This window comes from Ranitomeya imitator, chromosome 1 (genome assembly GCF_032444005.1).
Source record: "Ranitomeya imitator isolate aRanImi1 chromosome 1, aRanImi1.pri, whole genome shotgun sequence".
NCBI classification, from domain to species: Eukaryota; Metazoa; Chordata; class Amphibia; order Anura; family Dendrobatidae; genus Ranitomeya; species Ranitomeya imitator.
The window spans coordinates 3,119,106-3,145,021 of NC_091282.1; the positions used below are offsets into that span (position 1 = coordinate 3,119,106).

General features: G+C 45.8%; 1 protein-coding gene across 1 annotated transcript in view; it reads left to right on the plus strand.

Moving 5' to 3' along the window:
- The window catches only part of SPAG8 (sperm associated antigen 8), a 44,090-nt gene that overhangs the window by 12,607 nt on the left and 5,567 nt on the right, over window positions 1-25,916 (plus strand). Inside the window, exons 3-4 of the mRNA XM_069745457.1 lie at window positions 5,153-5,327; window positions 5,400-5,445. Coding sequence (XP_069601558.1) covers window positions 5,153-5,327; window positions 5,400-5,445 — 221 coding nt within the window. The remainder of the gene's footprint in view (window positions 1-5,152; window positions 5,328-5,399; window positions 5,446-25,916) is intronic.

Genomic DNA, 25,916 nt, shown 5'->3' on the forward strand with positions numbered 1-25,916 from the left:
GACTGCTGCTTCACTATTCACTGTTATTTCCTAGCCTAAAACCAAAGCCCTCCCCCTGTGGTGACCTCACTTAGAGGCTGAATACTCCCCTGTCTTAGCAGTATGAAAAATCATCATCCCACATACCTTGGCGTAGGAACCTCGTAGAACGACACCCGTGTCGTTATGGTCAGCGCGCCATTCGTTTAAGTATGGACATGGGGTGGCTGGGTGACCCAGATCCGTAGTAATCCGTTTCTCAATTGTGCTGGTTCTGGAACCTAGAAAACTCACTGGCTGATAGTTCTACCAAAGCCCATGTCAAAAATGTATTTGTCCCACTTCTATCATTAATCGGTGCTATGATATTTACATTAGCAAAGACACTTGGGTTTTTTCCCCATGTGCTTCTACTTGTAATTTCACATTGAAGCCAAATAAATTCTTGAGGGAGGGGGAGAAATGAGGGGTTTTGGATTACACACACACAGGCAGAGTGGGAAGAGGGGGGTCGGAAAGGCCCACAGCGTGTGTCTGAAAAGCCAATGTACTTTTAGGTAGATACTCAAACATGGCATATTCACATTATCGTAACATTTCCTAACAGTCGTCCTGGTCAACTCTCTCTGCTCCATGTACTTGTGGTCAACTCTCTTTACTTCATGTCGATCTACCCAGTGCTAAAGCTGTCCTCGAACTACCTAGTGCTGTTCTTGATCTACCTGGTGCTAGTGCTGTGCTTGATCTACCTAGTGTTGCCCTCAATCTACCTGGTGCTAGTGCTGCCTTGATCTCTACCTAGTGCTACCTAGAGAGATTAGCAAAATTAGGATTATTTAGTCTAGAAAAAAGACGACTGAGGGGCGATCTAATAACCATGTATAAGTATATAAGGGGACAATACTAATATCTCTCGAGGGTTCTGTTTATACAAAGGAAGGTGACGGTCATGTTATCTGCGTCTAGAGGAGAGAAGGTTTTTCCACCAACATAGAAGAGGATTCTTTACTGTTAGGGCAGTGAGAATCTGGAATTGCTTGCCTGAGGAGGTGGTGATGGCGAACTCAGTCGAGGGGTTCAAGAGAGGCCGGGATGTCTTCCTGGAGCAGAACAATATTGTATCATACAATTAGGTTCTTTACAAGGACGTAGATCTGGGATTTATTCTGACGGAATATAGGCTGGATGGACAAATGGCTTTTTCCGGCCTTGCTAACTATGTTACCATACTATGTTACTATGCTAATGCTGTGCTTGAGCTACCTCTTGCTAGTGCTGCCCTCAATCTACCTAGTGCTGTGCTTGATCTACCTTGTGCTGTGCTTGATCTACCTAGTGCTAGTGCTGTGCTTGATCTACCTAGTGCTAATGCTGTGCTTTACTTACCTAGTGCTGTGCTTGACCTACCTAGTGCTGTGTTTGATCTACCTAGTGCTGTGCTTGATCTACCTAGTGCTAGTGCTGTGCTTGATCTACCTAGTGCTAATGCTGTGCTTTACCTACTTAGTGCTAGTGCTGTGCTTAACCTACCTAGTGCTGTGCTTGAGCTATCTAGTGCTGTTCTTGACATACCTAGTGCTGTGCTTGAGCTACCTAGTGCTGTGCTTGACCTACCTAGTGCTAGTTCTGTGCTTGACCTACCTAGTTCTGTGCTTGACCTACCTAGTGCTGCGCTTGATCCTATTTAGAGCTATCACATTGAGATAAGCTGTAGAGAAACACCGACAATCTGCAAGGACTTTGAAGAGTTGGGGAAGAAAGTAAAGGAACTGGATGCACAGGTAGTTTTTTCTTCTATCCTTCCAGTAGACGGGCATGGCACCAGGAGATGGAACAGGATCCTTGATGCAAACAACTGGCTAAGACGATGGTGCAGACAACAAGGATTTGGATTCCTGGACCACGGTGTGAATTACTGGTATGATGGACTCCTCGCCAGAGACGGACTACACCTCAACAAACCTGGGAAACACACATTCGCCAGAAGACTCGCTACACTCATCAGGAGGGCGTTAAACTAGAAGAAGAGGGGACGGGAAGAAAAACATTAGACTCAAACAAAGACGACCCAGGAAAACATACTCAGAAGGGAGGTAAGAACATTTCTAAAACAATCCACAGTGAGGAGATTGGAACAAAACAAAATCCTCTAAACTGCATGCTCGCAAACGCCAGAAGCCTGACAAACAAGATGGAAGAACTAGAAGCAGAAATATCTACAGGTAACTTTGACATAGTGGGAATAACCGAGACATGGTTAGATGAAAGCTATGACTGGGCAGTTAACTTACAGGGTTACAGTCTGTTTAGAAAGGATCGTAAAAATCGGAGAGGAGGAGGGGTTTGTCTCTATGTAAAGTCTTGTCTAAAGTCCACTTTAAGGGAGGATATTAGCGAAGGGAATGAGGATGTCGAGTCCATATGGGTTGAAATTCATGGAGGGAAAAATGGTAACAAAATTCTCATTGGGGTCTGTTACAAACCCCCAAATATAACAGAAAGCATGGAAAGTCTACTTCTAAAGCAGATAGATGAAGCTGCAACCCATAATGAGGTCCTGGTTATGGGGGACTTTAACTACCCGGATATTAACTGGGAAACAGAAACCTGTGAAACCCATAAAGGCAACAGGTTTCTGCTAATAACCAAGAAAAATTATCTTTCACAATTGGTGCAGAATCCAACCAGAGGAGCAGCACTTTTAGACCTAATACTATCTAATAGACCTGACAGAATAACAAATCTGCAGGTGGTTGGGCATTTAGGAAATAGCGACCACAATATTGTGCAGTTTCACCTGTCTTTCACTAGGGGGACTTGTCAGGGAGTCACAAAAACATTGAACTTTAGGAAGGCAAAGTTTGAACAGCTTAGAGATGCCCTTAATCTGGTAGACTGGGACAATATCCTCAGAAATGAGAATACAGATAATAAATGGGAAATGTTTAAGAACATCCTAAATAGGCAGTGTAAGCGGTTTATACCTTGTGGGAATAAAAGGACTAGAAATAGGAAAAACCCAATGTGGCTAAACAAAGAAGTAAGACAGGCAATTAACAGTAAAAAGAAAGCATTTGCACTACTAAAGCAGGATGGCACCATTGAAGCTCTAAAAAACTATAGGGAGAAAAATACTTTATCTAAAAAACTAATTAAAGCTGCCAAAAAGGAAACAGAGAAGCACATTGCTAAGGAGAGTAAAACTAATCCCAAACTGTTCTTCAACTATATCAATAGTAAAAGAATAAAAACTGAAAATGTAGGCCCCTTAAAAAATAGTGAGGAAAGAATGGTTGTAGATGACGAGGAAAAAGCTAACATATTAAACACCTTCTTCTCCACGGTATTCACGGTGGAAAATGAAATGCTAGGTGAAATCCCAAGAAACAATGAAAACCCTATATTAAGGGTCACCAATCTAACCCAAGAAGAGGTGCGAAACCGGCTAAATAAGATTAAAATAGATAAATCTCCGGGTCCGGATGGCATACACCCACGAGTACTAAGAGAACTAAGTAATGTAATAGATAAACCATTATTTCTTATTTTTAGGGACTCTATAGCGACAGGGTCTGTTCCGCAGGACTGGCGCATAGCAAATGTGGTGCCAATATTCAAAAAGGGCTCTAAAAGTGAACCTGGAAATTATAGGCCAGTAAGTCTAACCTCTATTGTTGGTAAAATTTTTGAAGGGTTTCTGAGGGATGTTATTCTGGATTATCTCAATGAGAATAACTGTTTAACTCCATATCAGCATGGGTTTATGAGAAATCGCTCCTGTCAAACCAATCTAATCAGTTTTTATGAAGAGGTAAGCTATAGACTGGACCACGGTGAGTCATTGGACGTGGTATATCTCGATTTTTCCAAAGCGTTTGATACCGTGCCGCACAAGAGGTTGGTACACAAAATGAGAATGCTTGGTCTGGGGGAAAATGTGTGTAAATGGGTTAGTAACTGGCTTAGTGATAGAAAGCAGAGGGTGGTTATAAATGGTATAGTCTCTAACTGGGTCGCTGTGACCAGTGGGGTACCGCAGGGGTCAGTATTGGGACCTGTTCTCTTCAACATATTCATTAATGATCTGGTAGAAGGTTTACACAGTAAAATATCGATATTTGCAGATGATACAAAACTATGTAAAGCAGTTAATACAAGAGAAGATAGTATTCTGCTACAGATGGATCTGGATAAGTTGGAAACTTGGGCTGAAAGGTGGCAGATGAGGTTTAACAATGATAAATGTAAGGTTATACACATGGGAAGAGGGAATCAATATCACCATTACACACTGAACGGGAAACCACTGGGTAAATCTGACAGGGAGAAGGACTTGGGGATCCTAGTTAATGATAAACTTACCTGGAGCAGCCAGTGCCAGGCAGCAGCTGCCAAGGCAAACAGGATCATGGGGTGCATTAAAAGAGGTCTGGATACACATGATGAGAGCATTATACTGCCTCTGTACAAATCCCTAGTTAGACCGCACATGGAGTACTGTGTCCAGTTTTGGGCACCGGTGCTCAGGAAGGATATAATGGAACTAGAGAGAGTACAAAGGAGGGCAACAAAATTAATAAAGGGGATGGGAGAACTACAATACCCAGATAGATTAGCGAAATTAGGATTATTTAGTCTAGAAAAAAGACGACTGAGGGGCGATCTAATAACCATGTATAAGTATATAAGGGGACAATACAAATATCTCGCTGAGGATCTGTTTATACCAAGGAAGGTGACGGGCACAAGGGGGCATTCTTTGCGTCTGGAGGAGAGAAGGTTTTTCCACCAACATAGAAGAGGATTCTTTACTGTTAGGGCAGTGAGAATCTGGAATTGCTTGCCTGAGGAGGTGGTGATGGCGAACTCAGTCGAGGGGTTCAAGAGAGGCCTGGATGTCTTCCTGGAGCAGAACAATATTGTATCATACAATTATTAGGTTCTGTAGAAGGACGTAGATCTGGGTATTTATTATGATGGAATATAGGCTGAACTGGATGGACAAATGTCTTTTTTTGGCCTTACTAACTATGTTACTATGTTACCTGCTGCAATAGGGTGAAAACATCAGCAGAAAAATCAAAGTCAACAAAAACTTTTTAGCGTTAGGTGTCAGTCTCCCAAATACATTTTTGTCTATATCACTTCTGCTTTTGCCTTTCTCCTGTTATAGAGAGCTACAGCAAGCTTGGATGCTGTCCATTCTGCCCCGGGACTCGCCATGGAGGGAGAGGTCCACCGACACGGACACAAGGGCATATTGAGCACTCAGCTGCTTTCGGACATGTCTACAACACACCAGGAGTCATACAGGAAGCCAGAATCCGACTATGGCCGGCAGCGTACAGGTACATGGTCAGTGCCAGGGACGTCTGAGGTCTGAGGTCTTCTCTGCTTTACATATTCATTTTTATCCACAGGCCTGAAGCAGGAAAAGATTCGGAAACTTCTCTATCACAAGTTCAGGTCCGTGCAGTCCACAAGCATCCCACATGACTGTAATATAGAGGGTCCTTGTATCAGGACTGTGTGACGTCATCTGTCACGATAATGTGAATAAGCCATGTTTGAGTATCTACCTAAAAGTACATTGGCTTTTCAGACACACCCTGTGGCCTTTCTGACCCCCCTCTTCCCACTCTGCCTGAGTGTGTAACCCAAAACCCCACATTTTTCCCCCTCCCTCAAGAATGTACACTGTGTGTAGAATTATTAGGCAAGTTGTATTTTGATCCCATGATACTTTTTATACATGTCGTCCTACTCCAAGCTGTTCAGGCTGAGAGCCAACTACCACTTCAGTAAATCAGGTGATTTCATCTCTGTAATGAGGAGGGTGTTGTCTAATGACATCAGAACCCTATAATATATAATGTGTGCTTAATTATTAGGCAACTTCCTTTCCTTTGGCAAAATGGGTCAGAAGAGAGATTTGACGGCTCTGAAAAGTCCACAATTGTGAGACGTCTTGTAAAGGGATGCAGCAGTGTTGAAATTGCCAATCTTTTGAAGAGTGATCACCAAACAATCAAGTGCTTCATGGCAAATAGCCAACAGGGTCGCAAGAAGCGTGTTGGGCAAAAAAGGCGCAAAATAACTGCCCATAAATTGAGGAAAATCAAGCGTCAAGATGCCATTTGCCACCAGTTTTGCCATATTTCAGAGCTCCAACGTTACTGGAGTAACAAAAAGCACAAGGTGTGCGATACTCAGGGACATGGCCAAGGTAAGGAAGGCTGAATTTTAATCATTCAAATACTATCAATTGGGTAAGTATCAATAGCACTAATCATACAATTCCCCATAAAACTCAATTTTATTATATGACTGACACTTTAAATCACCGTGAACACAACAAAACGTGCAAACCAAAAAGTGAAAAAATATATATTATCAAATATCCGGTGAAAAAAATTCCCTAGGTATGGGGGAGATTTTCTAGATCCTATTAATATTTCTATAGTTTTATGTATCACTCTATATCGAGACACATGATTGAGGATCGGGCCTCCTGATGAGCCAGAGGGGCGAAACGCGTTGAGGCGGGAGAAGGCGGGCGGCATGGCATACAGTGCTTTGAAGTATCACTGAAAATGTATAGTGTGATATGACAAGCTGCACACCCTGCACCATAAGCAATCAATATGGGTAAATCCCTGTAATATCAACAAGGGGATGAAGGTGCTGGGATGCATCAGGTGATCAGATGGATCAGAGACTGCTTGTATTGAAAAAGCTATAATGAAGAGTATGCATAATTTATATGTAGTGCCGACCAGAGCCAAAATACATGTTGTCTAATGTTTTTAAATAGGTTTTGGGATAAGGTTTTCCCTAGCTATAGGATCGATCTATGTATAGACGTGAGGGGACCCTTTAGAACCGCATCTTGGGTAGAAGGGTTACAATCCACTGCAGGATGTATCTAGGGATCCTAGGGTAAGCCATCGTTGAGCTGGGGCGCCACAACGCTCCCCCTAGGGTGCCAACCCCCGCAGATAGGCAGGTACAAGTATAGAAATATTAATAGGATCTAGAAAATCTCCCCCATACCTAGGGATTTTTTTTTCATCGGATATTTTAGGTTTGCACGTTTTGTTGTGTTCACGGTGATTTAAAGTGTCAGTCGCCACAGGTTGGTGGCATTATAAGAGTCATATAATAAAATTGAGTTTTATGGGGAATTGTATGATTAGTGCAAGGTAAGGAAGGCTGAAAAACGACCACCTGTGATCAAGAAACATAATATAAAACATCAAGACTGGGCCAAGAAATATCGTAAGACTGACTTTTCAAAGGTTTTATGGACTGATGAAATGAGAGTGATTCTTGATGGGCCGGATGGATGGGCCAGAGGCCGGATAAGTAAAGGGCAGAGAGCTCCACTCCGACTCAGATGCCTGCAAGGTGGAGGTGAGGACTGGTATGGGCTGGGATCATCAAAGATGGACTTGTGGGACCTTCTCGGGTTGAGGATGGAGTGAAGCTCAACTCCCAGACCTACTGCCAGTTTCTGGAAGACTTCATCAAGCAGTGGTACAGGAAGAAGTCGGTATCGTTCAATAGAAACATGATTTTCATGCAGGACAATACTCCATCACATGCCTCCAACTACTCCACAGCGTGGCTGGCCAGTAAAGGTCTCAAAGAAGAAATAATAATGACATGGCCCCTTGTTCACCTGATCTGAACCCCATAGAGAACCTGTGGTCCCTCATAAAATATGAGATCTACAGGGAGGGAGCACAGTCCACCTCTCGGAGCAGTGTCTGGAGGCTGTGGTGGCCGCTGCACCAATGTTGGTCGTAAACAGATCAAGCAACTGACAGAATCTATGGATGGAGGCGGCTGTGTGTCATCAGAAAGAAAAGGGGGCTGTATTGGGCACTAATTTTGGGGGGTTTTGTTTTTGCAAGTCAGAAATGTTTATTTCTAAATTTTGTGCAGTTATATTGGTTTACCTGGTGAAAATAAACAAGTGAGATGGGAATACATTTGTTTTTTTATTAAGTTGCCTAATAATTCTGCACAGTTAGGCCGCCGTCACACGATCAGTATTTGATCAGTATTTTACATCAGTATTTGTAGCCAAAACTAGGAGTGGGTGATAAATGCAGAAGTGTTGCATATGTTTCTATTATACTGTTCCTCTATTTGATCCACTCCTGGTTTTGGCTACAAATACTGATGTAAAATACTGACCAAATACTGCTAGTGTGACGGCAGCCTAATAGATACCTGCGCAAACAGATATCCTCCTAAGATAGCCAAATCTAAAAAAAAAAACACTCCAACTTCCATAAATATTAAGCTTTGATATTTATGAGGCTTTTGGGTTGATTGAGAACACAGTTGTTGATCAATAATAAAAATAATCCTCTAAAATACAACTTGCCCAATAATTCTGCACACAGAGTATATGGCTTCAAAGTGAAAGTACAAGTAGAAGCACATGGAACCCCCCCCCAGGTTTCTTTGTCCTTGCAAATGTAAATATCATAGCACCAATTAATTGTAGAAGTGGGACAAATACATTTCTGACATGGGCTTCGGTAGAACTATCAGCCAGTGAGGTTTCTAGGTCCCAGAACCAGCCCAATTGAGAAACAGATTACTATAGAACTGGGTCACCCAGCTACCCCATGTCTATACTTTAATGAATGCCTATGGCACGCTGAGCATAACAACACGGTGTCGTCTTTCTACGAGGTTCCTACGCCAAGATAAGTGGGATGATGGGTTTTCATAATGCGAAGACAGGGGAGTATCCAGCCTCTAAGTGAGGTCACCACAGGGGGAGGGCTTTGGTTTTAGGATAGGAAATAAGTGAGTGAAGCAGCTGTCTCTACGTGTCTTTTTCTGGGGTCTAGCTGCTGTATAGATGCGTGCTGTGCATCTAGATGTGTTCCCTCCTCCACAGCACACGGTCGGCCATCAGATGATATGACGTAACAAAATGTAAGTGATTTTTCAACGTTAATCCCATTTTATTTGTAATTGTATTGTACATACAATATTTGTCTTTATAATATCTTTTTATACCTCTGTAAACACTGCCTACCTTTTTTGGAGGAAAAATATAAAATTACTAGCTTATCTCTCCTTGCGCTATAACGTACGGTCACATCCTCTGAAGTGAATTAAGCTACAAACCTGGGTTGGCTCCGGACCCGTTAATAATTAAGAAATTGGAGCTGGTGGCAGTGGATTTGTCCTGTGTGATTGGGAGGCTTTGTAACGACCGGTGGCATTGATAATTATTGTTCCCACCTGAGTGGGAGTAGTTATATCATTAGCATTAGCATACATTAGCCAGTACAAAGTAAGTTAGCCTTTCTGGTGACTAATTATCGTAGGTGCAGTACCCTGACTTACCTGAGGGTAAATTGGGGCGCCAGAGAACGGCAAGTTCCAAACCTGAACAGGGAAGTGGGATATAGATAAATCCCCTTCAGAAAGAACCAGGGGCAACCAAACAGCACCAGTTCATGACAAATTGGTGTGAGTGATGGGGATGATAGAGGTATCCTCCCCGTGAACCGTAACATCATCGTGTACTCCTCCTGTAATATACCCCGTCACTGTATCAGAGGTGTACGATGTCATTGTGCGCTCCTCCTGTAATATACCCCGTCCTTGTATCAGAGGCGTGATATCGTGCGCTCCTCCTGTAATGTACCCCGTTCCTCTATCAGAGGTGTGATGTCATCGTGCGCTCCTCCTGTAATATACCCCGTCCCTGTATGAGGTGTGATGTCATCGTGTGCTCCTCCTGTAATATACCCCGTTCCTCTATCAGAGTTGTGATGTCATCGTGCGCTCCTCCTGTAATATACCCCGTCCCTGTATCAGAGGTGTGATGTCATCGTGTGCTCCTCCTGTAATATACCCCATTCCTCTATCAGAGGTGTGATGTCATCGTGCGCTCCTCCTGTAATATACCCCGTCCCTCTGTCAGAGGTGTGATGTCATCGTACGCTCCTCCTGTAATATACCCCGTCCCTGTATAAGAGGTGTGATGTCATCGTGCGCTCCTCCTGTAATATACCCCGTCCCTGTATCAGAGGTGTACGATGTCATTGTGCGCTCCTCCTGTAATATACCCCGTTCCTCTATCAGAGGTGTGATGTCATCGTGCGCTCCTCCTGTAATATACCCTGTCCCTGTATAAGAGGTGTGATGTCATCGTGCGCTCCTCCTGTAATGTACCCCGTTCCTCTATCAGAGGTGTGATGTCATCGTGTGCTCCTCCTGTAATATACCCCGTCCCTCTGTCAGAGGTGTGATGTCATCGTGTGCTCCTCCTGTAATATACCCCGTCCCTGTATCAGAGGTGTGATGTCATCGTGTGCTCCTCCTGTAATATACCCCGTCCCTGTATCAGAGGTGTGATGTCATCGTGCGCTCCTCCTGTAATATACCCTGTCCCTGTATAAGAGGTGTGATGTCATCGTGCGCTCCTCCTGTAATATACCCCATTCCTGTATCAGAGGTGTGCGCTGTCATCGTGCGCTCCTCCTGTTATATACCCCGTCCCTGTATCAGAGGTGTGATGTCATCGTGCGCTCCTCCTGTAATATACCCTGTCCCTGTATAAGAGGTGTGATGTCATCGTGCGCTCCTCCTGTAATGTACCCCGTTCCTGTATCAGAGATGTGCAATGTCATTGTGCGCTCCTCCTGTAATATACCCCCAAATATAACAGAAATCATGGAAAGTCTACTTCTAAAGCAGATAGATGAAGCTGCAACCCATAATGAGGTCCTGGTTATGGGGGACTTTAACTACCCGGATATTAACTGGGAAAGAGAAACCTGTGAAACCCATAAAGGCAACAGGTTTCTGCTAATAACCAAGAAAAATTATCTTTCACAATTGGTGCAGAATCCAACCAGAGGAGCAGCACTTTTAGACCTAATACTATCTAATAGACCTGACAGAATAACAAATCTGCAGGTGGTCGGGCATCTAGGAAATAGCGACCACAATATTGTGCAGTTTCACCTGTCTTTCACTAGGGGGACTTGTCAGGGAGTCACAAAAACATTGAACTTTAGGAAGGCAAAGTTTGACCAGCTTAGAGATGCCCTTAATCTGGTAGACTGGGACAATATCCTCAGAAATAAGAATACAGATAATAAATGGGAAATGTTTAAGAACATCCTAAATAGGCAGTGTAAGCGGTTTATACCTTGTGGGAATAAAAGGACTAGAAATAGGAAAAACCCAATGTGGCTAAACAAAGAAGTAAGACAGGCAATTAACAGTAAAAAGAAAGCATTTGCACTACTAAAGCAGGATGGCACCATTGAAGCTCTAAAAAACTATAGGGAGAAAAATACTTTATCTAAAAAACTAATTAAAGCTGCCAAAAAGGAAACAGAGAAGCACATTGCTAAGGAGAGTAAAACTAATCCCAAACTGTTCTTCAACTATATCAATAGTAAAAGAATAAAAACTGAAAATGTAGGCCCCTTAAAAAATAGTGAGGAAAGAATGGTTGTAGATGACGAGGAAAAAGCTAACATATTAAACACCTTCTTCTCCACGGTATTCACGGTGGAAAATGAAATGCTAGGTGAAATCCCAAGAAACAATGAAAACCCTATATTAAGGGTCACCAATCTAACCCAAGAAGAGGTGCGAAACCGGCTAAATAAGATTAAAATAGATAAATCTCCGGGTCCGGATGGCATACACCCACGAGTACTAAGAGAACTAAGTAATGTAATAGATAAACCATTATTTCTTATTTTTAGGGACTCTATAGCGACGGGGTCTGTTCTGCAGGACTGGCGCATAGCAAATGTGGTGCCAATATTCAAAAAGGGCTCTAAAAGTGAACCTGGAAATTATAGGCCAGTAAGTCTAACCTCTATTGTTGGTAAAATATTTGAAGGGTTTCTGAGGGATGTTATTCTGGATTATCTCAATGAGAATAACTGTTTAACTCCATATCAGCATGGGTTTATGAGAAATCGCTCCTGTCAAACCAATCTAATCAGTTTTTATGAAGAGGTAAGCTATAGGCTGGACCACGGTGAGTCATTGGACCTGGTATATCTCGATTTTTCCAAAGCGTTTGATACCGTGCCGCACAAGAGGTTGGTACACAAAATGAGAATGCTTGGTCTGGGGGAAAATGTGTGTAAATGGGTTAGTAACTGGCTTAGTGATAGAAAGCAGAGGGTGGTTATAAATGGTATAGTCTCTAACTGGGTCGCTGTGACCAGTGGGGTACCGCAGGGGTCAGTATTGGGACCTGTTCTCTTCAACATATTCATTAATGATCTGGTAGAAGATTTACACAGTAAAATATCGATATTTGCAGATGATACAAAACTATGTAAAGCAGTTAATACAAGAGAAGATAGTATTCTGCTACAGATGGATCTGGATAAGTTGGAAACTTGGGCTGAAAGGTGGCAGATGAGGTTTAACAATGATAAATGTAAGGTTATACACATGGGAAGAAGGAATCAATATCACCATTACACACTGAACGGGAAACCACTGGGTAAATCTGACAGGGAGAAGGACTTGGGGATCCTAGTTAATGATAAACTTACCTGGAGCAGCCAGTGCCAGGCAGCAGCTGCCAAGGCAAACAGGATCATGGGGTGCATTAAGAGAGGTCTGGATACACATGATGAGAGCATTATACTTGTGACGGGGTGTACGGCAGAGCAAGAAGGGACAACAGGCCAAGGGATGATTCAACAGATTTATTATCAAGAACGCTGGAACAACACATGCAGGTAGATCTACAGAGTCCACAATTAGTCCAATGGAACAGGTTCGGGGACACCTCCCGATAATCCTTGTGCCAGGTAACAAAGCAATAGTCCACAATTAGTCCAAGGGATCCCAAAACAATCTCACGAACGACGAGTTATGTCCTCAGCTCAAGTCTCGCCCCGTTCGCTTCCACAGTCCTAGATGGGCGTGGGGTCTTGCCTCAGCTAAGAATCCCCACTCCTTCTCCTTCAAGGATCAACTCACATCTGATCTCAAAAATAAGAATGGATTGTCTGAGTTCCTGGGATCCGCCCATGAAGGGAGGTAGGGGTCACACCTTCTATTCAATGGTTGGGTCCACCAGAAGATTCTAGACTGGTGGGCTCCACTTAATCTATGTAGTATGTACATTTGTCTAGCCACCTGCTGTGAGGAAGAATGGCTATTCCTCCACTAGTGATGTTGACAAAGCAAAGCCTGCTGAGGGCTGCAAGTATTGGGGGAAGGAGACATTGTTACAGGTGAACTCCCAGCCAAGAAAATACATGAATTACAGCTAATAGAAACCAGAGAACAGTTACATACTTCAAATGGCATATTATTCAAATACAGGGCAGGGCAAAAGTACAGATCATGACAATCCCTTCCCCTCCCAATTTGTGTACGTACTAGGGACCTCTACAGGTCGCTGGTTAAGTACACACAGGCATGGCTGACCGGACTCAGGGCTCCTCTTGCCTGGACAGTCCATCTGCATTTTGGTGTTGGCTGCCTCTTCTATACTGTATGGTAAAGTTATAGGGCTGCAGAGCCAGGCTCCATCGTAGGAAGCGTCCATTTTCCCCTAAGACTCTGTTCAGCCAGATGAGGGGATTGTGATCAGTAACCACAGTGAATTCTCGTCCATACAGATACGGTCTTAGTTTCCTGAGGGCCCACACTACAGCCAGACATTCTTTTTCAACAGTTGCATAGGCCACTTCTCGGTCCAGCAATTTCCGGCTGAGGTAGGCAATGGGGTGCTCGTCCCCAGCTGCATTCACCTGGCTGAGTACAGCTCCCAGTCCATAAGCAGAGGCGTCCGTCTGCACAATGAATCTCCTCTTGTAGTCTGGAGCAGCCAGAACAGGGTCGCAGACCAGAGCATCCTTCAGCCGGTTAAAAGCCTCATCACAGGCTGGAGTCCAGATCACCAGCCGAGGCATCGTTTTCTTGGTCAGGTCAGTAAGAGGCTTGGCCACAGTGCTGAAATGAGAAACAAATTTTCGGTAATAACCGGCAGTGCCCAAAAAAGCCATAACCTGTTTCTTAGTTTGGGGTACAGGCCAGTCTCTAATAGCCTGGATTTTGGCAGGCTCAGGACGGAGCTTCCCTCCTCCCACTCTATGCCCTAGGTACTGGACTTCACCCATCCCCAATTGGCATTTATCTGATCGAATGGTTAGGCCTGCTGCAAGAAGCAGGTCAAGAATAACGGCTACTTGGTTCAGATGTTCCTCCCACGTCTGGCTGAAGATGGCGATATCATCCAAGTAGGCACAAGCAAAGTCACCACATCCCTGGAGGATCTGGTCCACCATTCTCTGGAATGTTGCAGGGGCAGTTTTCATTCCAAAGGGCATGTTTAGAAATTCATACAGACCAAATGGGGTTATAAAAGCGGACCGTTCTCTCCCTTCCTCCTTCAGAGGGATTTGCCAGTATCCCTTACTGAGATCCAAGGTAGTGACATATCGGGACCCAGCCAGGCGGTCTAGAAGCTCGTCAGTACGGGGCATTGGGTAAGGATCACTGACTGTATGGTCGTTTAGTCGTCGATAGTCCACACAAAACCGAGTACTCCCATCCTTCTTGGGTACTAACACCACAGGAGAGGCCCAAGGGCTATGGGAGGCCTGGATTACTCCAAGCTGTATCATCTCCTCCAGTTCGTGCTGCATGGTGTGTCGAACTGATTCAGGTACCCGGTAAGGAGCCTGTTGTATGGGACGGATACCCTGAGTGTCCACATGATGTTGGGTGATGGTGGTTCGACCTGGTTGGGATGAGAAAGCAGCCTGTCTCTGTTGAAGCACTCCCAGCATCTGTTTTTTCTGTAAGCAATCCAGGTGATCTCCCAGTGGAACCTGTTCCACAGTGGATGGGGCTCTCGCTGCTTCCACGAGATCAGGTAGGGAGTCCTCATCCTCTTGACCATCTTCTGAAGCCAGCCGACAGCTTGCTATCACTGGAATGTTCCGGTCATGGTACTCCTTAATCATATTCACATGGACAGTCTTTTGTCTTAGCCCCTGATCATCTAAAGCAAGAAGATAATTGGTGTCATTTAGTTTTCTGAGAACCCGGAAGGGACCCTCCCATGTGGTCTGCAGTTTATTCTGCCGGTGGGGAACAATCATTAAGACCTGTTGTCCTTCTACAAACTCCCGATAAAGCTGCTTTACGGTCATACCATGTCTTCTGTCTGGTTTGAGCCATCCGCACATGACTCTGGGCAAAACTAGCAAGTTGAGCCAGGGTTTCTCGCAACTTTAGGACATAAGGGACAACAGGGGCTCCTGTATCTTCAACTTGCCCCTCCCAGTATTCCTTGAGCAGGGTTAAGGGTCCTCGGACCTTTCTTCTATAGAGTAGTTCAAAGGGGGAAAACCCAGTGGACTCCTGGGGAACTTCCCGATAGGCAAACAAGAGATGGGGTAGGTACTTCTCCCAGTCTGAATCTCTGTCAGTGAAGGCCCTTAGCATATTCTTCAGAGTGCCATTGAATCGTTCACAAAGTCCATTTGTTTGGGGATGATACGGGGTCGTTCGGATTGCTCGTACTCCACAAGTGCGCCACAGGCACTGGACCAGCTCTGACATGAACTGGGAGCCTTGGTCTGACAAGATCTCACTGGGGAATCCTACTCTGGTAAAAATGGTAACCAAGGCCTCGGCCACCTTGGCTGCGGAGATACTTGACAAGGCCACAGCTTCTGGATATTGGGTGGCATAATCCACAACAGTGAGAATGTACTGCTTTCCAGATTTACTTTCCAGAGGTCCAATGATATCGACAGCTACTCTTTGAAAGGGTTCTTCTATTATAGGCAGCGGTTGCAGGGGTGCCTTTGGGTGATCTCCGGGTCGCCCTCTACGCTGACATATGTCACAAGTTCGGCAGAAATGCGCTACAGCTTGGGAAATCCCCGGCCAATGGAAAGTTTGAGTCAATTGTCTCTCCGTGCGAGATTTGCCTTGATGGCCGGCCGTAGGAATGTCATGAGCAAGGTGTAATAGGGGAATTCTGTACTTCTGAGGAACAATCAGCTGTTTGCTATAAGTCCAGGGCTTATCTAGGGAGTCGGCATTGGTAACCCGATATAGAAGTCCATTTTCTCTGATAATTCTTTCCCCGTTCTCCCCTAGCTGCCCTATCTCAGCTCGAGCTCTAAAACTAGCAAGGGTGGGGTCAGTCTCTACCTCTTGTCTAAACTGAACTTTATCCCAAGTAACATTCATATTATCCCCACAAGAAGAATCACTCACCGGCTGTGACGGCAGTTCTGGTGGCCTCATTTCCATGGATGGGTTGTACACGTCCACATCCGCTGCTCTCTTGGCTTGACTTCTGGTTACCGCACCGACAAAGTTGCAATGAAGATATCCCACATCATTTCCCAGAAGAACATCTGCAGGGAGGCCGCTCATCACACCGACCATGCATTGTTTGGCCCCAAAGCCATAATCCAGGGTCACACTCGCTCTTGGAATATATCTCTGGGTGCCTCCAGCCAATTCAATGGCAATTCCTGGTCCCTTTTGAATTGCTTCTGGTTGAATTACTCGGGGATCGGCTATGGTGAGGAAAGCCCCAGTGTCACGGAAGCCAACAACTTTTTGGCCATCCAGCACAACCTCCTGTAGATGTTTGTGATGAAGATCAGAAGAACAGGTGGCTGGGGCTCGCACCCCATAGACTCCTGGTAGGGGAGCCAGGATATCAGAGTCACTTGGCAAGTCATCAGGGACTGAATCCAGCTCCACTCCTGGTGAGTGGGTCTGTAGATAATGAACAGGCAAAGGCGGTCTGTAGCTGTTCTGCCTCCGAACACCTGGACATTGGAATTGCAGATGCCCAGGCTGCCCACATCCATAACATCTGCGCTCTGGGATTCTTCCTCCACGTCGTATTCCCAAAGGTGGAGCAGGAGTAGTGCGGGGCACAGTCACACGAAGGTCACCATGAGTTGATGGTCTAGTGGGATGGTAAATATTGGAGGCCGAAGGACCAGGGGCCGCCAGCGTTGGGGGGCTGGTAGTTTTTTTTCTCACTGAATAGTATTTTTTTCCACTGAGGCTTGATGGTGAGAGCCTCATCAGCTAGAGCTGCAGCTTCCTCCACAGTGGCTGGTCTCCTCTCACGCACCCATTCCCGGATCTCAGCAGGGCACTTGAAGTTAAACTGCTCTTTTAGGATAACCTGGAGGAAGGTCTCCCAGGTTAAGGCCTCCTCTGCCTCCAGCCAGCAATGACATATTTGTTTGAGTCTGTGGGCATACATCTTGAAAGACACTTCCTCATCGCAGGCTAAAGTACGGAACTGAGTCCTGTAAGTGTCTGGGGTAACAGCATAATGTTCTAGAATAGTCTGTTTAATCTCCGCATACTCACAGTTTCCCCGAGGGTCCATAGCTCTATAGGCTGCGGCAGCTCCACCCTCTAAGAGCCCACCAGATGTCGGACTCGCTCCCTTTCCGGGACTTCCATTAATCGACACTGATGCTCAAAGTCCTGGAAGAAGCCCTCAATGTCGCCTGCAGCCTCATTAAAAGGCTTGAAGTCTTTGCGGGACACTCTGGGGAGTTCCCTCATGGTGGGTGCTGGGGTTAGGCTACGTTCACATTGGCGTTCCGCCAATGTGCGTCGCTGTTGCGCCGGCGACGCAGCGGCGACGCAGCGGCGACGCGCCCCTATGTTTAACATAGGGGACGCGTGCGTCGTTTTGGTGGCGTCTTTCGCCACGTGCGTCGTTTCCGACGCTAGCGTCGGACGCAAGAAAACGCTACATGTAGCATTTTCTGTGTGTCCGATTTTCGTCGGAAAACGACGCACGCGTCGCAAAACGCGCGTTTTAGCGTGCGTCGCGCGTTGCGTCGCCGACGCACGGCGGCGCAACGCTAATGTGAACGTAGCCTTAGAGTCTGTCTGGAGCTTCTAGCTGCTTCCAAAGCGATCGGCCTCTCCAGCAATGCCATCTCATGAGCTCTGTCCTCGGCTCTGTGAATGGCCTCCCTCTCCCTCTCCTCGGCTCTGTGAATGGCCTCCCTCTCCTGAGCTCTGTGAATGGCCTCCCTCTTATCGTCCATGGTGGCCTCTTCTCCCAGCAATGCCAACTCCTCGTACCACACAACCCACTGACTCCTTTGGGCATTTACCTCCGGCTGCAGTCTTTCCTCCATTTGCTGTGAGGATCCTTCCTCAGCGTCATCTTGCAGGCGAACTCCTTCCAAAGCCTCAATGAGCTGCTCCTTGGAGAGTCCCTTGTAGCTGACTCCCAGTTCACGGGCCTTTGTTTGTAGGTTCACCGCAGTCCAGTTCTTGTACTCTGCGGTGCTGGTTCCCGATGTTGATGGGCCTTTGTCCTCCATTCCTTCTGCTCTGGTCCCACTGCTGCCACCAGTTTGTGACGGGGTGTACGGCAGAGCAAGAAGGGACAACAGGCCAAGGGATGATTCAACAGATTTATTATCAAGAACGCTGGAACAACACATGCAGGTAGATCTACAGAGTCCACAATTAGTCCAATGGAACAGGTTCGGGGGCACCTCCCGATAATCCTTGTGCCAGGTAACAAAGCAATAGTCCACAATTAGTCCAAGGGATCAGGTTCGGGGGCACCTCCCGATAATCCTTGTGCCAGGTAACAAAGCAATAGTCCACAATTAGTCCAAGGGATCCCAAAACAATCTCACGAACGACGAGATATGTCCTCAGCTCAAGTCTCGCCCCGTTCGCTTCCACAGTCCTAGATGGGCGTGGGGTCTTGCCTCAGCTAAGAATCCCCACTCCTTCTCCTTCAAGGATCAACTCACATCTGATCTCAAAATAAGAATGGATTGTCTGAGCTCCTGGGATCCGCCCATGAAGGGGGTAGGGGTTACACCTTCTATTCAATGGTTGGGTCCACCAGAAGATTCTAGACTGGTGGGCTCCACTAAAGGTACTGTCACACTAGACAATATCGCTAGCGATCCGTGACGTTGCAGCGTCCTCGCTAGCTATATCGTCCAGTGTGACAGGCAGCAGCGATCAGGCCCCTGCTGGGAGATCGCTGGTCGGGGAAGAAAGTCCAGAACTTTATTTCGTCGCTGGACTCCCCGTAGACATCGCTGAATCGGCGTGTGTGACACCGATTCAGCGATGTCTTCACTGGTAACCAGGGTAAACATCGGGTAACTAAGCGCAGGGCCGCGCTTAGTAACCCGCTGTTTACCCTGGTTACCAGCGTAAAAAAACAAACAGTACATACTTACATTCAGCTGTCTGTCCCTTGCCGTCTGGTTCCTGCACTGACTGCTGGCCGTAAAGTGAAAGCAGAGCACAGCCACAGCGGTGACTCACCGCTGTGTGACTCACCGCTGTGCTTTCACTTTCACTTTACGGCCAGCAGTCAGTGCAGGAACCAGACGGCAAGGGACAGACAGCTGAATGTAAGTATGTACTGTTTGTTTTTTTACGCTGGTAACCAGGGTAAACAGCGGGTTACTAAGCGCGGCCCTGCGCTTAGTTACCCGATGTTTACCCTGGTTACCGGGGACCTCGGGATCGTTGGTCGCTGGAGAGCTGTCTGTGTGACAGCTCTCCAGCGACCAAACAGCGACGCTGCAGCGACCCGGATCGTTGTTGGTATCGCTGCAGCGTCGCTAAGTGTGACGGTACCTTTAATCTATGTAGTATGTACATTTGACTAGCCACCTGCTGTGAGGAAGAATGGCTATTCCTCCACTAGTGATGTTGACAAAGCAAAGCCTGCTGAGGGCTGCAAGTATTGGGGGAAGGAGACATTGTTACAGGTGAACTCCCAGCCAAGAAAATACATGAATTACAGCTAATAGAAACCAGAGAACAGTTACATACTTCAAATGGCATATTATTCAAATACAGGACAGGGCAAAAGTACAGATCATGACAATCCTGCCTCTGTACAAATCCCTAGTTAGACTGCACATGGAGTACTGTGTCCAGTTTTGGGCACCGGTGCTCAGGAAGGATATAATGGAACTAGAGAGAGTACAAAGGAGGGCAACAAAATTAATAAAAGGGGATGGGAGAACTACAATACCCAGATATATTAGCGAAATTAGGATTATTTAGTCTAGAAAAAAGACGACTGAGGGGCGATCTAATAACCATGTATAAGTATATAAGGGGACAATACAAATATCTCGCTGAGGATCTGTTTATACCAAGGAAGGTGACGGGCACAAGGGGGCATTCTTTGCGTCTGGAGGAGAGAAGGTTTTTCCACCAACATAGAAGAGGATTATTTACTGTTAGGGCAGTGAGAATCTGGAATTGCTTGCCTGAGGAGGTGGTGATGGCGAACTCAGTCGAGGGGTTGAAGAGAGGCCTGGATGTCTTCCTGGAGCAGAACAATATTGTATCATACAATTATTAGGTTCTGTAGAAGGACGTAGATCTGGGGATTTATTATGATGGAATATAGGCTGAACTGGATGGACAAATGTCTTTTTTCAGCCTTACTAACTATGTTACCCCATTCCTGTATCAGAGGTGTGCGCTGTCATCGTGCGCTCCTCCTGTTATATACCCCGTCCTTGTATCAGAGGTGTGATGTTATCGTGTGCTCCTCCTGTAATGTACCCCGTCCCTGTATCAGAGATGTGCGATGTCATCGTGCGCTCCTCCTGTAATATACCCTGTCCCTGTATAAGAGGTGTGATGTCATCATGTGCTCCTCCTGTAATATACCCTGTCCCTGTATAAGAGGTGTGATGTCATCATGTGCTCCTCCTGTAATATACCCCATTCCTGTATCAGAGGTGTGCGCTGTCATCGTGCGCTCCTCCTGTAATATACCCCCGTCCCTGTATCAGAGGTGTGATGTCATCGTGTGCTCCTCCTGTAATATACCCCGTTCCTGTATCAGAGGTGTGATGTCATCGTGTGCTCCTCCTGTAATATACCCCATTCCTGTATCAGAGGTGTGCGCTGTCATCGTGCGCTCCTCCTGTAATATACCCCCGTCCCTGTATCAGAGGTGTGATGTCATCGTGTGCTCCTCCTGTAATATACCCCGTTCCTGTATCAGAGGTGTGATGTCATCGTGTGCTCCTCCTGTAATATACCCCATTCCTGTATCAGAGGTGTGCGCTGTCATCGTGCGCTCCTCCTGGAATATACCCCATCCCTGAATCAGTGGTGTGATGTCATCGTGCACTCCTCCTGTAATATACCCCATCCCTGTTTGAGGTGTGATGTCATCATGTGCGCCACCTGTAATATACCCCATTCCTGTATCAGAGGTGTGATGTCATCGTGCATTCCTTCTGTAATATACCCCGTCCCTGTATCAGAGGTGTGATGTCATCGTGCGCTCCTCCTGTAATATACCCCGTCCCTGTATCAGAGGTGCGATGTCATCGTGCGCTCCTCCTGTAATATACCCTGTCCCTGTATCAGAGGTGTGCGCTGTCATCGTGCGCTCCTCCTGTAATATACCCCGTCCCTGTATGAGAGGTGTGATGTCATCGTGCGCTCCTCCTGTAATATACCCCATTCCTGTATCAGAGATGTGCGATGTCGTCGTGCGCTGCTCCTCCTGTAATATACCCCGTCCCTGTATCAGAGGTGTGATGTCATCGTGCGCTCCTCCTGTAATATACCCCATTCCTGTATCAGAGGTGTGCGCTGTCATCGTGCGCTGCTCCTCCTGTAATATACACTACGGTTCCAAAGTTTAGGGTCACCCAGACAATTTTGTGTTTTCCATGAAAACTCATACTTTTATTAATCAGATGAGTTGCCAAATGAATGTAAAATCTAGTCCAGACATTGACGAGGTTTGAAAAAAAGATTTTTATTTGAAATAATAATTTTCTCCTTCAAACATTACTTTCGTCACAGAATGCTCCTTTGCAGCAATCCCAGCATTGCAGACCTTTGGCATCCTAGCAGTTAATTTGCTGAGGTCATCTGGAGAAATTTCCCCCCATGGTTTCAGAAGCACCCCACAAGTTGGTTTGGTTGATGGGCACTTTTTGCGCACCATACCGTCAAGCTGCTCTCACAACAGCTCAATGGGGCTGAGATCTGGTGACTGATCTGGCCACTCCATTACAGATAGATACCAGCTGCCGGCTTCTTCCCTAAATAGTTCTTGTATAATTTGGAGGTGGCTTTGGGTCATTGTCCTGTCGTAGGATGAAATTGGCTCCAATCAAGCGCTGTCCACAGGGCATGGCATGGCGTTACAAAATGGAGTGATAGCCTTCCTTATTCAAAATCCCTTTTACCTTTTGCAGCTCTCCCACTTTACCAGCACCAAAGTAACCCCCGACCATCACATTACCCCCACCATGCTTGACAGATGGCGTCACTCTCTTCCAGCATCTTTTCAGTTGTTCTGCGTCTCACAAATGTTCTTCTGTGTGATTCAAACACCGCAAGCTTGGATTCGTCTGTCCATAACACTTTCTTCCAATCTTCCTCTGTCCAATGTCTTTGTTCTTTTGCCCATATTAATCTTTTCCTTTTATTAGCCAGTCTCAGATGTGGCTTTTTTCTTTGCCACTTTGCCCTGAAGGCCAGCATCCCGGAAGCGCCTCTTCACTGTAGACGTTGACACTGGCGTTTAGCGTGTACTATTTAATGAAGCTGCCAGTTGAGGACCTGTGAGGCGTCAATTTCTCAAACTATAGACTCTATTGTACTTGTCTTGTTGCTCAGTTGTGCAGCGCGGACTCACACTTCTTCTACTCTGGTTAGAGCCTCATTGTGCTCTCCTCTGAAGGGAGTAGTACACACCTTTGAAGGAAATCTTCAGTTTCTTGGCAATTTCTCGCATAGAATAGCCTTAATTTCTAAGAACAAGAATAGACTGTTGAGTTTCACATGAAAGTTCTTTTTTTCGGCCATTTTGAGAGTTTAATGGAACCAACAAATGTAATGCTCCAGATTCTTAACTAGCTCAAAGGAAGATCAGGTTTATAGGTTCTCTAATCAGCCAAACTGTTTTCAGCTGTGCTAACATACTTGCACAAGGGTATTCGAACCATCCATTAGCCTTCTTACACAGTTAGCAAACACAAAGTACCATAAGGAGTGATGGTTGTTATGAAGATATTGCATTGCAAACCAGACGTTTGCAGCTAGAATAGTCATTTACCACATTAACATTAACAATGTATAGAGTGTATTTCTGAATCATTTAATGTTAGCTTCATTGGAAAGAACTGTGCTTTTCTTTCAAAAATAAGGAAATTTCTAAGTGACCCTAAACTTTGGAACGCTAGTGTACGTCAACCACAGATACAGGCGCTTTTCACAAAATTTGTATATCATCAAAAAGTGAAACTCATTCTATAGTCATTACACAGAGTGATCTATTTCACGTGTTTATTTCTGTTAATGTTGATGATTATAGCTGACAGCCAATGAAAACCCAAAAGTCATTATCTTCGTAAATTAGAATAATTAACAAAAAACACTTGTAAAGGCTCCTAAATGTTTATAAAGGTCATTAGTCTGTTTCAGTAGCTCCACAATCATGGGGAAGACTGCTGACCTGACATGTCCAGAAGGCGTCACTGACACACTCCACGAGGGGAAGCCACAAAAGATCATTACTAAAGAAGGCGGATGTTCACACAGTGCTGTATCTAAGCAGATAAATGGAAAGTGGAGTGGAAGGAAAAAGTGTGGTAGAAAAAGGTGCACAAGCAGCCGAGATAACCGCAGCCTGGAAAGGATTGCTAAGAAAAGGCCATTCAAAAATGTGGGGGAGATTCTGAAGCAGTGGACTGCTGCTGGAGTCATTGCTTCAAGACCACCACACACAGACGTATCCAGGACATGGGCTACAAGTATCACATTCCTTGTGTCAACCACTCATCATGACCAATAGACAACACCAGAAGGGTCTTACCTGGGCCAAGGAGAGAAAGAACCGGACTGTTGTCAGTGGTCCAAGGTGTTTTCAGATGAAAGTAATTTTGGCATCTCATTTGGAAATCAAGGTCCCAGAGTCTGGAGGAAGAGTGGAGAGGCCACAATCCAAGCTGCTGGAGGTCTCGTGTGAAGTCTCCACAATCAGTGATGGTTTGAGAAGCCATGTCATCTGCTGATGTAGGACCACTGTGTTTTATCAAGACCAAAGTCAGTGCAGCCGTCTACCAGGACATTTTAGAGCACTTAATGCTTCACTCTGCTGACAAGCTTTTTGGAGGTCATTCTTCAGCAGGACTTTGCTCCTGTCCACACTGCCAAAGTACCAATACCTGGTTTACAGACAGCAGTATCACTGTGCTTGAGTGGCAGCAAAATCGCCTGACCTTAACCCTGTATTGTCAAGAGGAAGATGAGACACCAGACCCAACAATGCAAACAGAAACAAATACGTGAAATATATCACTCTGTGTGTAATGACTATAGAATATATGAGATTCACTTTTTGTATTGAAGAACTGAAATAAATTCACTTTTTTATTATATTTTAATTTTGTGAGAAGCACTTGTATATGGGCCCTAAGAGTTTTATCTCCCTCATCATGCACAGTTTGCACTGACATATGTACGCAGCAGCTGTGCACACGCGCCGTGCCCTCCCCCGCTTGTACATCCGGATGCAGTGCAGTCTGTGTGGAGCCTCTCGGTCTGCTTCCCATTACAGCACACGATAGGACAATTGGCTCTTTGTATATACAAGAGACACTAAAAAGCTGCAGTTTTATGGTTTTACTGTACCCACCTGATGGAGAGGAGATGTGCGAGTGTACTGTAACCACCTGATAGATGTGCGAGTGTACTGTACCATCTGAGAGAGAGATGTGCGAGTGTACTGTACCACCTGAGAGAGATGTGCGAGTGTACTGTAACCACCTGATAGAGAGATGTGCGAGTGTACTGTACCACCTGATAGAGAGATGTGCGAGTGTACTGTACCACCTGAGAGAGATGTGCGAGTGTACTGTACCACCTGAGAGAGATGTGCGAGTGTACTGTACCCACCTGATGGAGAGAAGAGATGTGCGAGTGTACTGTACTCACCTGATGGAGAGGAGAGATGTGCGAGTGTACTGTACCCACCAGAGAGATGTGCGAGTGTACTGTACCCACCTGAGAGAGATGTGCAAGTGTACTGTACCACCTGAGAGAGATGTGCGAGTGTACTGTACCCACCTGATGGAGAGGAGAGATGTGCGAGTGTACTGTACCCACCTGATGGAGAGGAGAGATGTGCGAGTGTACTGTACCCACCAGAGAGATGTGCGAGTGTACTGTACCCACCTGAGAGAGATGTGCAAGTGTACTGTACCACCTGAGAGAGATGTGCGAGTGTACTGTACTCACCTGATGAAGAGGAGAGATGTGCGAGTGTACTGTACCCACCAGAGAGATGTGCGAGTGTACTGTACCCACCTGAGAGATGTGCAAGTGTACTGTACCACCTGAGAGGGAGATGTGCGAGTGTACTGTACCCAACTGTTGGAGAGAAGAGATGTGCGAGTGTACTGTACCCACCTGATGGAGAGAAGAGATGTGCGAGTGTACTGTACTCACCTGATGGAGAGGAGAGATGTGCGAGTGTACTGTACCCACCAGAGAGATGTGCGAGTGTACTGTACCCACCTGATAGAGATGTGCGAATGTACTGTACCCACCTGAGAGAGATGTACGAGTGTCCTGTACCCACCAGAGAGATGTGCGAATATACCGTACCCACCTGAGAGAGATGTGCGAGTGTACTGTACCCATCTGATGGAGAGATGTGCGAGTGTACTGTACCCACCTGATGGAGATGTGCGAGTGTACTGTACCCATCTGATGGAGAGATGTGCGAGTGTACTGTACCCATCTGATGGAGAGATGTGCGAGTGTACTGTACCTACCTGATGGAGACATGTGCGAGTGTACTGTACCCACCTGATGGAGAGATGTGCGAGTGTACTGTACCCACCTGATGGAGATGTGCGAGT